This window comes from Haliotis rufescens, unplaced genomic scaffold (assembly GCF_023055435.1).
Source record: "Haliotis rufescens isolate VD_foot unplaced genomic scaffold, xgHalRufe1.0.p SCAF_33, whole genome shotgun sequence".
NCBI lineage: Eukaryota > Metazoa > Mollusca > Gastropoda > Lepetellida > Haliotidae > Haliotis > Haliotis rufescens.
In genome coordinates this window covers 5125378-5138917 of record NW_025964035.1, presented here as the reverse complement: position 1 = coordinate 5138917, position 13540 = coordinate 5125378, and the positions used below count along the sequence as shown (strand labels likewise).

At 39.8% G+C, this 13540-nt stretch overlaps 1 protein-coding gene across 1 annotated transcript; it reads left to right on the top strand.

Moving 5' to 3' along the window:
- The first annotated feature begins 1319 nt into the window (after positions 1–1319).
- On the top strand, positions 1320–9774 carry LOC124150306 (CBP80/20-dependent translation initiation factor-like). Its single transcript, XM_046522284.2, has 6 exons — positions 1320–1414; positions 3712–3735; positions 4122–4485; positions 6344–6543; positions 8363–8454; positions 9305–9774. Exons 1-6 carry the CDS (start codon positions 1331–1333, stop codon positions 9438–9440), a joined length of 900 nt encoding a protein of 299 aa, XP_046378240.2. The 5' UTR covers positions 1320–1330; the 3' UTR covers positions 9441–9774.
- Positions 9775–13540: the final 3766 nt, after the last annotated feature.

The following is a 13540-nucleotide window of genomic DNA, read 5'->3' as shown; positions in this document are numbered from 1 at the left end:
GCGGTGGGGTAGCCTAGTGGTTAAAGCGTTCGCTCGTCCAGCCGAAAGCCCGGGTTCGATTCCACACATGGGAACCATGGTGTCCCCCGCCGTGATATTGCTGGAATTCGGTGAAGACTTGTGGGGGTTCAGTTATATACAAACATTTTTTAAAGTTTACTTGTATACCTGTAAGCGTAAATTCAACAATTTCAAATAATGGTGTGTTGTGATATGCGAATGTGGTAGATATTCTATTCAGTTACTTACCGTCTTGAAATGTGTCAAATACTGGCTGCACCTCTCTTTTCAATATGCAGGTATCTCGTTTACCGCAAGGATATTACATGTTGCGTGTCTATGATGAATAAGGTCATGTAAATTGGGTATCGAACATTTTATAAAATATATTTAAATAAGGATTTAGTGATGTCTGGCTCAAATACTAGTATATGATAATAAAACTATATTTTAACATATGTTACGTCAACGGTTAAAAGACAACTGTTCACAAGCTTGGCATAGGGATTTATCCGTAAGTCCCAAAATGGATTCTTATTAACAGTTTTCAAGAACCATTTCATGTGAGAACTATTTGACTATTTGAATAGTATTACTGTAGATACATTTAGGGCCATATTGATTCGCTTTCGCCTTTTTTCTCACAATTTAGAAACTGAACGTGGTAGCCTAGCTAATCCTGCGCAATATATATCTTAATTACTAAAGGCTTAGGCAAGTCTAGATCAACCTATATACAGAGTCTAGTTTCCTTGACACAAAGCAGAAGTGGAAATTAAGGTTCTTTTGAAAATGAAATACATTATTTTAAAGAAATGTTTTCATGGACTTTAATGTTAATCTTGTTGTAGCCATGCATTTTATTTTCCTCGCGAATTTTGAAAATGTAAAGTTTGTAACTAATCTTGAACAATATCGAAAATGAATAAATGCAAAGAGCATCTTTTTAACATAATCTTATCAAAACTGGACATAGATCTATATGTACTGAATAAAGTTTAATTTTATTTGATTTTTTTTGTCAAATAGATCTATGCAAATGTTGTCTTTTGGGTAGATTTTCTTGTTCGAATTTTGACATTTCTGTAGCGCCATGTAAACATATCACGGCATTCAACATTTATTAATGTTGGGAAGACTGAGTGTCGAGTAGAGCATTCTTTCAACTGTGCCTGTGGAATGAAAATCATTCGTGCACACCAGCAAGCTCTCCACAGTGATTAGCCGTAGTCTTCGCGGACAAGCTAAAAAGCATTGTCTGGTAGCATGCACGGGGATGGAGCTTGGAGTGTAGCAGATACGAAACTAAAACAAGTGGAGCTATTCCAAGATGGCGGGACGAGGCAGGGGAAGGGGCAGAGGGCTGTTATCTAGTAACGTGACCGCAGTCACTCCCGGAGGAGGAGATTACCAGGTTTCGTCAGCAGCTTTTATCTCTGTGTTCTCTGTACCTTCCATCTGTGATCGATGTCTCCTTCATTGTATCATTCGACACATGCTACCGGCATGGACGTTGTTCGGTTTTCGATCAGATCATTCCTTTGTTTATCATTCCAAAAACTGGGCCTATTAATCGCATGTACTGAACAGTGTTTCATATATCGTTCATATGTTGTGATTGCCGAGGTCGGTTAAATGTGCTTACCGTCTCTAGTTAGGTTGTGCCAAATTGGCATCAGTGTTGATGAAACCTGTAATGTTATTGTATCAGCTGGTAACAAACGCATGCATATTTATTTCACTAAATCGGAAAGAAACGTTATAAATGAGTTTAAAATCACAATTAAGCTAGGCTTGGTTGTCACTTCCACACTGATAGTGGCAGAACTTGAACTCAGTTCTCATGAGGATTAAAAATTATCAGGACGTCACCACATTGCAGAGCAATATTGTGTGGATTGGCATAGCTTGTTTTGGCCTACATTTAGAATACAGTACCACAAACTTTTCAGACGTGTCACAATACCCTCTGATGTGATTTGTAGTATTTTGTTGCCAGTCTCACCAGCGAAACACAATCTCATTAAAATCAGATCTTAGTTCCGAGGATCAAAGATCCATTACGGGTCACGTGGTCAAAGCTTGAAGAAGCTGCTTTCTAGTTGGCTGATGTCGACTTCTTGTTGGTCATTTCAGTGATCGGTCAAAGTTCGCGAAAGGTCGTTCTGACGTGACCCGTAATGGGATGTCCTCAGATCTTTGTTTAGCGGCAGCTAGAACTTAGATCTGATTTTAACATGTTTAATGAGATTGCAGCGAAACAATGCCCTGTGACGTCAGGTGTCATCGAGAGAGCATAAGCTCCTCCCAGTGATCTGTCATCTCTACACGCAATGTCATTGAATAGGGCCAAGCGATGTTGAGAGTTTTTAATATTTGTTTACTAAATATAGCCTGCGGCTGTGCATTTCATAGCAAGCGCAAGTTAATGAAAGCACTTTTATTTTCCATATATTTTTTATTTTGTTTTTCGTCATTCAAGTGGCTTAGATGATTATAAATGTGAACTAATATACATATATTATTTTTTCGATTTATGAATTTGTTACTACAGAATATATACTACAGTATATTGTGTATATTTTTAGATGCAAGACATATGTAAATAAAAACATAATCTTGAGGGATTCTTTGACCAAAGAACTTAAAGTCATGCGCGCATTATGATTGGTTTGTCATATTTTTGCACATAACATTCATTGATAGGGGGACGAGTCTTCTTGCAGGTTACGGAAAGGGGCGAGTGGTGACGAATGGTCAAAGGCCGACAACATGTATTGTTTTAGCGGGAGTACTCTACTCAGTGCTAATGCGATGCTATTTGGTGTGTGATTGGATTAATGTAAGGTTGGATTAAGATTCTCCTGTAAACCTGACAGAGGACATTTTCTTTAAATATAAATCCACTGATGCTTCAGAGGTGGGGGTGTCGCGTTCATATTGAGACGCATTTTTGGCTAGTAGCCAGCGGTCGCATTCTTTTGGAGATGCATTAATTTCACGATTTACAGTATATTATATTGGCGCTGAGAACATTATAATTATAAATCAGATGCAATCACATCAGATCTAAGTTCTAGCTGCCTCTAAACAAAGATCTGAGGACATCCCATTACCTTTTGTGAACTTTGACCGACCACTGAAACGACTAACAAGAAGTCGACATCAGCCAATTAGAAAGCAGCTTTCTCGTTTCAACCTGACGACATCCATTGTGACTACGCTTGAAAAATATGTTGACACAGTTCTCGATTAAAATTTTGAAAACTGAACAAACGAACATTCTTGAATGTCTAATACATGGTTGCGATTGTATGGCAGTGCTTCCCACGTACTGTGCAAGGTCTCCTCCATTCAAATGTTTATCCAACGGGAGCGAGAGATAGACGATAATTTTGACGGAATCAGTCGTACAGGCCGTAACTGTCGTTCGGAATAGCCCGTTTTAATGTTTTCGAGATTGTATGATTAGAAAACACATTCCGACTGTCACTTTCATGATCTGGTAAGCGACGCTTTGATTGGTCGGATGTAAGGTCATTCTGAGGTTACCCGTAATGGGATGTCCTCAGATCTTTGTTTAGCGACAGCAAGAACTAAGATCTGATTTTAATGAGTTTGAAATCAGATGCTAAGCTACCCAATTGTTTATATATTCTGCGATGGTCAACTGTCTCCCTCACTATGTTAATGCATTGTTCTCTGTTGCAGGCTCTGCTTGTCAAACTTGGTCATGTGAGTGTTTCTTTTCGAATATTTTTGTTTAACAAATCTTTTTGTAGATTCCTTGTACTAGTCCTGACTAATGCTGATTTATAGTGCTAGCTTACTGAGATACCATGCCACAGTTAAACATGAATATCCCAAACAGACACAGTATACTGACTCCGAGCCGACTAATCCTTGTTTTTGTCCCTTAATGCTCCAGACAGGGTAACAACAAGTACCATCTTTTAACATCCTTTGGTATGACGCGCCCGGGGATTGAACCCCAGACCTTCTGCTCTCTTGGCAGATGCTCTACCACTATACCAAGGAGGTGGTCCTGGATAAAGTCGTGGACTGTTGACATGGCTGTCCCCCCCCCCCCAATGTTCCTATGTGCTACAATTATGTTCCAGCTCCGCAGTGCAGAAGAGGAGAAGAACAAAGAGCACAATGAAAACCACAACGCCAAGTCACCGTCGCCTGCCCCCTCACCATCATCGTCCGCAGCGACACTCAGCGACGTAGAGGAAGCACTGCGTAGTCTGCAGCTTGATGCAGATGAATCGGATCTCCAGAACATCAACCAACTGGCATCCGACGCCGCCAGGAGTGGGGAGGACTTGAAGAAGGTCTCCGAGATGATTTACAAGAAGTGCCTCGGAGACCGAGATTTTGCCAAGTCAGGGGCCATCATTTGTCACCATATGGCTGGGATTGAAGTAGAGGGAACCAAGTTTAGGAACTGTATATTGTCGCTGCTGCAGAAAGATTTTAAAGGTACACTTTCAGCATTAGAAACTAACTTTTTTGTCCACTTGACCTTATAATGATAACATATAGCAAAACTACGGAAGCTTTTTAGGGCCATTTTTTTTTTCTTTTTTTTTTCGATACTATCTTGAAATTTCAAGATACTAAGTTGAAATTTCAAGAAACTAAGTTGAATTTTAAAGAAACTAAGCTGAAATTTCAAGATATTATCTTGAAATTTCAAGATACCGAAGTTGATACTATCTTGAAATTTCAACTTAGTATCTTGAAATTTCAAATTCTGTATCTTGAAATTTCAACTTCTGTATCTTGAAATTTCAACTTATTTTCTTGAAATTTCAAGATAGTAGTTATAAATTTCAACTTATTTTCTTGAAATTTCAAGATAGTATCTAGAAATTTCAACTTCTGTATCTTGAAATTTCAACTTAGTATCTTGAAATTTCAACTTCTATATCTTGAAATTTCAAGAAAGTATCGAAAAAAAACAAAAAAAAACAAATGGCCCTAAAAGGCTTCCGTACAAAACCCATAGAAATGTCAAATTTCTACTGCTCCTTATGATACCTTAACTACTGGGCAGTTTGGCAAGCACTACAGGACTAGTGGCAATTTGGTAGTGACGGGTATTGGACTGACTTCGTACTGCATTTTATTGCAATATTGAACAATGTATTACAAATACATACCACACTATAATGCATGTGTTCTTTCATCTGTAATTTGTTATAAACATGGGTCTTTAAAATTGTGGTTCCTTCCTCATATTTCATAAAAGTCAGTGTGTGTTGTCTGTGGTTCTTTGATCTTGTTCTCTGTTTTAAGTCTGACATGGACACATGCACCCTCTTCACATTTCTGACAACTTCGTTCACCATTTTGTTGAATGGCGCTGTGGTCAAAATGCACATGTAATAGATACATTATATACATATATACATATATACATATATACATACACAGGTAACATTTGCTTAAATTTGAATTTGATTATCTCAATTCGACTTGTCACTGGCACGGATCAATGCTCATGTTGTCATCCACTGGATTATCTGGTCCAGATTCAATTTACAGACTGCAGTCATATACCGTATTCGACGTAATAAGCAGCCCGCTCTAATAACATGAATAAGCGCCCACAGCGATATTTGCTAATATATTGGCTAGTGAACAATCCCAATTAGCACTCTCCCGATGGATCAATGTACACAAGACTTATTTATTCATGTATAATACGCACTCGTGTGTTATATGCACCCTTAATTGTGGGCAATAAAATTCTTGAAAATTATATCTGTCGTATATAAACATTTCAGGCTGTTAGCATAAACCACGAAATTAATAATATTTCAACTCTGTTTTATTCACCAAAATAATATTCTAATAAGAGCCCCCTATTTCTAATTTTGAGAGCGCCCTGGGCGCTTATTACGTCGAAAACGGTAACTGGTTTTTGCAGGATGCTGCGTTAATCTTAAAAAAATAAAAGAATTGGTTCTCAGGCAATGGTTTTTGGAAAATATAGTGAGGGCGGGGGGTGTCTGTTTTGTATTTGGGTGTTGTTCAAACTAGTATGTTACCAACATGACCAAATAAACAGTTGTGTACCATCAACCTGGGAAAAAGGCCTCCCTGCCTGAATGTATTCCTTGAGTTAAATACTTGACCGTATGAATATTTAAGGATTTTTTTTTTTGAATGGAAATAAAATGAAAGGTTCAGGGAACTTTATGATGATGCGGGCGGTGCCTGAGAACCAAGACTATTATTTTTTTTAGCCATAAAAAACAAATTTCTTCGACACACATTCATAGTTGCCTTGATACCAGGAGGTTTGTGAATCTGAATCCCTGTATCGTGACAGATAAAGAAGAGATCAGAAAGACTTCGTCGGTGAGATTCCTGGGTTTCCTGGCCACACTGTGCCAGGTTTTCGGCCACATGCGGACGGCGGCGGGGGAGCTGTTCAAGCCGCTGGTCAGCCCCATCTGTGAGAGTATGGAGCTCATCTTGGAGCAGGAGACGGACACCACAGCGGACGAGTGTGAATTCCTTGCACTGCAGGTGTGCTACACGTTTATATACATCTATCTTTATCATACCTCCATGTCAGAATAATGAGATCTGATTGGTCCACGTGATGAAATACTGTGTAACCTGCCTTGGAGGGGATTAAATTTCTCAGCGGGGGAATAAATCTCTAATACTCCGCCACAAGCAAATCAGGCTACACATGGATACCTGAGAGACAGAATAAATCCCTTGTACCCCGCTTCAAAGCAAAGAGCTGCATGCTTTTTCCGAGTCAATGAAAGTCACGTGACATAGTGCAAGTTAACCTCAGCATAATCGAACACCTGTTTTCTATCACCAACCTCCATCTCGTGGTATAAAACCGAACATGGGACGCATAAAACCTCTGGCTTATGGTATAAAACCTAACACGGGACGCATTAAACCTCCGTCTCGTGGTATAAAGCCAAACGTGGGACGCATAAAACCTCTGGCTTATGGTATAAAACCTAACACGGGACGCATTAAACCTCCGTCTCGTGGTATAAAGCCAAACGTGGGACGCATAAAACCTCTGGCTTATGGGATAAAACCTAACACGGGACGCATTAAACCTCCGTCTCGTGGTATAAAGCCAAACGTGGGACGCATAAAACCTCTGGCTTATGGTATAAAACCTAACACGGGACGCATTAAACCTCCGTCTCGTGGTATAAAGCCAAACGTGGGACGCATAAAACCTCTGGCTTATGGTATAAAACCTAACACGGGACGCATTAAACCTCCGTCTCGTGGTATAAAGCCAAACGTGGGACGCATAAAACCTCTGGCTTATGGTATAAAACCTAACACGGGATGCATTAAACCTCCGTCTCGTGGTATAAAGCCAAACGTGGGACGCATAAAACCTCTGGCTTATGGTATAAAACCTAACGTGGGACTCATAAAACCTCTGGCTTGTGGTATAAAACCTAACGCGGGACGCATAAAACCTCCGGCTTGTAGTATAAAACCTAACGCGGGACGCATAAAACCTCCGGCTCATGGTATAAAACCAAACGCGGGACGCATAAAACCTCCGGCTTGTAGTATAAAACCTAACGCAGGATGCATAAAACCTCCGGCTTGTGGTATAAAACCTAACGCAGGATACATAAAACCTCCGGCTTGTGGTATAAAACCTAACGGGGGATGCATAAAACCTCCAGCTCGTGGTATAAAGCCAAACGTGGGATGCATTAATCCTCCGGCTCATGGTATAAAACCTAACGCGGGACGCATAAAACCTCCGGCTTGTAGTATAAAACCACGTGGTATAAAACGTGGGATGCATAAAACACTTTGTACCCCTCGTGATCCTGCCACAACTTATAATGACAGGGGTTTATAGATTTGCATCACAGATGATATATGGGCAATAAGACTGGGGCAGATGCCCAAATCGGAATGACTAAATCCTGTTAATGTACTTACCGGTATATGACAACTCTGTTGAGGTGACATATACGTCAAGACCATCAGTCCGGATGAAGATGACAGCATGAAGAGTCTTTAATGTTCAGATTTGCAGTGCTGCATTGTATGTAATGTTAAAATTCAAATTTAATATATGTCTGATTTTAGAAAAGTGAGAACTTATAAAATAAAATTCAACAAATTAAAGAAATATTTTCCTGTTTGAATCCACGGTAATCCCTGTACCTCCCATACCTCTGAGTTTAGAAAAAATGCGAAATTAAAAAAAAATAATTGTGTGAATGTTTGAATAAACAATTATTTGTTGTTGTTGACATGTAAGTATTTATTTTAAAAAAATAAAAAATTTATAACCGGTGTCAACACTTTGTGTAAATCTTGATTATTTCTGCAGTTGCAAGCTGTTGGCAAGGAACTGGAGGACGTCGGCAGTGAAAGACTCGGAAAACTGATGGAAAAAATCAGGACAAAGATAGTCAATAATAGGTGAGGGAACATTAGCGAGTCAGTAATCCAACAGTTGAACAATGAGTGATTGAGGGAGTTGGGTTTAACACCGCTTTTAACAGTATTCCAGTTATATCACGGCATGTCAGCTTAACGTCGGAGGAAAGCCGGAAGTGATGCAGGTCTTAGATGTCTCAAATGTTTATGGTGCTGACAAACCTAGAAACATAATCGGGGCGAACCGGGATTCGAACCCACAATCATAGGTTTCTGGCGAGCCCAAGGGACGCAACCCTGCTCAGCAAATTGAAGTGCCTTAGACGACTGGGAGGTCTAATGTTCATAACTGTTCCAACCAATTTTCCCCTGTGAAGATCCAATTAGAATAGGTCTTCAGCAACCCATGCTTGTCGTTAGAGACGACTAACGGGATTGGGTGGTCAGACTCACTGATTTGGTTGATGCATGTCATCATACCCATTTGTGAAGATCGATGCTCATGATTTCAATCACTGGATTGTTAGGTCCAGACTTGAGCAAAAGCTTTCATTATCCTATCGATTTGTGATGGTCGTAGCGCTAAGATGGCTTTGTGTACCATGCTGTGGCTGATATAAAATTTCTCTATAAGTTTGCATATTGACCTATAGTGTCGTTAGTTTTGCTTGCTTAAAATGCGAGTTCAGAAAGGACAATGAAATCCTGGCTCTGAATTCACTGCAACAACAATAGCATGATGTCATCATAATTGTTTAATGTCACATAGGCAGATCTTGATTGGGGGTCCAGAGCACCATGTGCCTCACAAAAACATCAAGCAGCAAACCACGCGGGGGGGGGTAAGATGGCGCCAACAGTCAAACCGAGATGAATTTGCTTTTTGTTACAGCACGTCACCAAGGATACGGTGTACTCTCCTGGAAGTGCTGGAATGTTACTGTCGGAAGTTTGAAGAACCTCCGAATGACGTCACTCGTTTCTACTGCGACACAATGGCTGACATTCTATCTGGGATGGTTGTGTGATCAAAGAGCTGCTCATATCATTGGCTGTTTTATCATTCACTGTTTTATGGGTCACTGTTTTTTATCATTCATCAACATCATTTCATTGATTTTATCAGCAAGAAAAAGCAATGCAACTGTTGATCTGATCTGAAATTTTTTCAATAAAAGCTTAGCTTCTGTTACCATGGTGACAGAGGTATAATGAGAAAAGAGCATTTTAGATGTCCAGGGCAAGTGAAGACATTGGGTGTTACTAAGATATACTGATGGAAACAAATAAACAATGAAAAAAAATAGGTAAATAAGCGTTACTGTCAGTAGAGTTTGCATACAAATTCAACAGAATCAAATGTTGAGATGTGTTTGTGTGCATTGTTTCCAACATGTATTTGTTAGAGAAGGCTGGGAACACATGACAGCATATCATTTTACTGTGTCTAAAAATGAGTGTTCCCATATTAATTTATATCAGTATATTTCAAGCCGATTAAGTTGAAATATGGCATCACATCGGCACAATCTTGGCCACAGGGACAAGCAGTGTACAGAGGCATAGATTGAACCAGTCACTGAATCAGATGTCTGAAAGCAGCAATTACAGTGAATAAGGTATTGCTAAATGTCTTGAAGAACACGGGGGGCACGGGGGGCCCAGTCGTCTAAGGCGCCACAATTCGCTGTGCAGAGTTGCGTCCCTTGGGCACGCCAGAAACCTATGATTGTGGGTTCGAATCCCGGTTCGCCCTGATTATGTTTCTAGGTTTGTCAGCACCAGACCCGTGCTCATGGGTTGCACCGAAGTGGTAAACGTGTGAGACCTGCATCACTTTGGGCTTTCCTCCCACATTAATCTGACACGCCGCGATATAACTGGAATACTGTTAAAAGCGGCGTTAAACCCAACTCACTCACTCACTCACTTGAAGAACACAGCCTCATCTATCTGGAGAAGACATAGCCAAGGAGAAGACAGTAATAAGTGTACACTTGGGCCCGATCCCTTTGGTTTTTTTGGGCAATAAAATGTATTTAGTATGATTTAGCCACAATAATGCTGAGTGTGTCAGAAAACAACAAATACCCAATCAGACATGAATCCTCACAAACGGGCGGGTTCATGTTCACAAAGCCTGTTTTTGAGATTCTTTTGTTATGTAGCTATCACTGAAATACATTTGCCAGTTTCTTAGTGTCAGTCGCTGCTTGTCATCTATTGGTGCTTCCAACCTCATCCCCTTCTCTGCGTCCATTGTTGCCATGGTAACAAGAATAAGATGGCCATGTTTTTTCTGTTTAGTCATGTTTTAGCTTGTTTAGTCACGTATCTGGATTTAGTGTTTGGAATGACAGTTTCTCTTAGCTAACCTGGTCACTGACTTTAAACAGGAATGGTCAAGTTAGGGACCAGTCATTTATTACAGAGGGGGTGGGTCGAGGTTTTTGATGCACCGATGTACTGAAAATAATGACCCTCCCCTAATTCTTATATTTATGGATGACCCTCCGTAAGTCCCCGTACAAAGGACAAAATGTAAAAGCACTTTATATTTTATCCCCCCCCCCCCTATCCTTCTCACCCACTCACCCCTATTATAAATGACCGGTCCCTTATGTACTGCGATTTCATGGAAACCATGAACTTGCAGTATAAGTTTCCATGGTGATGAATTACATTTCTTGTTTCCATGACAACGCACATCTGGTCATTTTATTTGTTGAAAATAATTCTTTTAATGACTATTCCTGCTTTGTGTGGTTTTCCATGGAGATAATTTATTGATTCCTTATAACATTTGTTGGTTTCTGTTTGTAAATGTTTGTAATATATGTATATTAAGAACAGAGATGTTTTCACACATGCTTTTATGCCACGTAGTATTATAAACAAATACACTTTTTAATGATGTGTTTTCTGATCTTTCGTTCACACTGCTATGCATTGTTATGTGATACGTTTAGCATGTGGGTGCATCATATCATAATGGTAGGCAAACGGGCAGCTTGGGTTGTATACTCCCCAGGGAGCTGAGAATGACAATCTAGTGCCACTGATCCATTGACTGAAGTAGTAATGTATCGCTTTGAGCATGCTTTAGGGTGAGGATTTTGGTGCATTAAAATATGCACATTATTACTTTTTTTATTATTATATTTCTACAGGTCAGCCAACCTTACCCACTTAGGGATTTAAGGGTTAGAATACGTCACCTGTGCTGGTCGTAAGAGGTACGCCGTATTCGACGTAATAAGTGCCCCGCTCTAAAAAGCGCCCACGGCGATATTTGTTAATATATTGGCTAGTGAACAATCCCAATTAGCACCCCTTCTGATTGATCAATGTACACAAGATTTAGTTATTCGTGTATAATATTCATGTTATATGCACCCTTAATTATGGTCAATTAAATTCTGGAAAAATATATCTGTCGTATATACACATTTCAGGCTTAAAACATTACTATTCTAATAGGAGCCCCCTATTGCTAATTGTGAGAGCGCCCTGGGTGCTTATTACGTCAAATACGGTAAATAACTGAATGGTTTGGGTGATCCGGCTCGGTAACATGGCTCATCTCGCCCCTTCTGTGTGGGATGTTCCTCACAATGTTTGTCTAGTCCTCACTCAATTATTTACAAACTGCTGTCATAAATACTTAGGGATCATGAATATTTTGGGGGATATTTTTATGTTTAGTAAATTGTGTGCTCAGTCTTCATTACAAAAATTCCTCAAAATATATATGATCCCCAACTTTTTCGTCAAAGGCGCCGCGATTCGCTGTGCAGAGTTGCGTCCTTTTGGCATGCCAGAAACCTATGATTGTGGGTTCGAATCCCGGTTCGCCCCGATTATGTTTCTAGGTTTGTCAGCACCAAACCCATGCTCGTGGGTTTCACCGAAGTGATAAACGTTTGAGACCTGCATCACTTCGGGCTTTCCTCCCACATTAAGCTGAAACGCTGCGATTTAACTGTAATACTGTTAAAAGTGGCGTTAAAACCAACTCACTCACTCACTCACTCATAAATTTTGTGAAGAAGCAGTATGTACAAATCATTCTTTTTTGCCACACATGTTTCATTGTTTGTTTGTCATCAGATGTTGTGGATAGAGTGTCTGCCTTGAGTGTGAAGGTCGGTGGTTCGATCTTCGGCTCCATCATACCAAAAGGCGTAAAAAAGATGGTACTTGTTGTTACCCTTCCTGGCGCTCGGCTTAATATTAAGGGGCTAAAACAAGGACTGTAACCTCGGAGTCAGTATACTGTGTCTGAGTGGGGTATTCATGTACAACAGCGGCATGGTGTCTCAGTAGGCTAGCACTAAAAAAATTGGCGTCAGTCTGGACTGGTACAAGCACCACCAACGGTGCTGCACATCGCTATGTGAGTGCAATAATCTTGAATGCAATGTTAAAGCTCATTTCACTACACCTTGCATCAAGTCAAGATAAATGTTCAATGAAAAGAATACATCTATCAACGTTTTTTAATGCCAGTAGAAGGTTACTGAATCATTTTTTGCTGTGATACTAACTTGAAATGTCAAGGAAGAGAATATATGGATGTCAACTTCTTTATTATGAGTAACACAATGTTTATGCTTACTCCTGCATCAGGTGAATTATACTCCGAAACGTTGTGTTCCTCATAATAAAGAAGTTGACACCCATATATTCTTTTCCTTATGTGTGTCACTTCTAAATGCCTTCCAAAGACTTGAAATGTCAAGATACTTACTTGAAATTTCAACTTATTATCTTGAAATTTCAACTTTTTATTTTGAAATTTCCCCCTTAGTATCTTGAAATTTCAAGAAAAAAACAAATGGCCTTAAAAGGCTTCCGGAAAAAAACAAAAAACAACCCAATCATTTTGTCCAACTGCGCTGTGTGTTTATGAAATCAGAATATTTTATGGCACAGTGAAACCATACCACTTAAACTCCTTGGATTCAATCCAGGCCTTAAACCCCATTTCACAGTTTTTGTTTTCATTTGTGGTATGAAAGTTTCTTTTGTTTATTCTGTATCCAACATGAAAGTTTGTGGCTCGGTTGCCTAAGGCAGAGTTGCATCCTCTTGATGTACCAAGATCGAATCCGATCACCTGATCCTC

Excerpts from the sequence above, each read along its gene's own strand:
- LOC124150306 (XM_046522284.2), top strand. The coding sequence starts at position 1,331 with ATGGCGGGACGAGGCAGGGGAAGGGGCAGAGGGCTGTTATCTAGTAAC. Across the intron at positions 1,415-3,711 it reads CCGGAGGAGGAGATTACCAG|GCTCTGCTTGTCAAACTTGG; the intron begins GTTTCGTCAGCA and ends TCTCTGTTGCAG. Across the intron at positions 6,544-8,362 it reads GTGAATTCCTTGCACTGCAG|TTGCAAGCTGTTGGCAAGGA; the intron begins GTGTGCTACACG and ends TTATTTCTGCAG.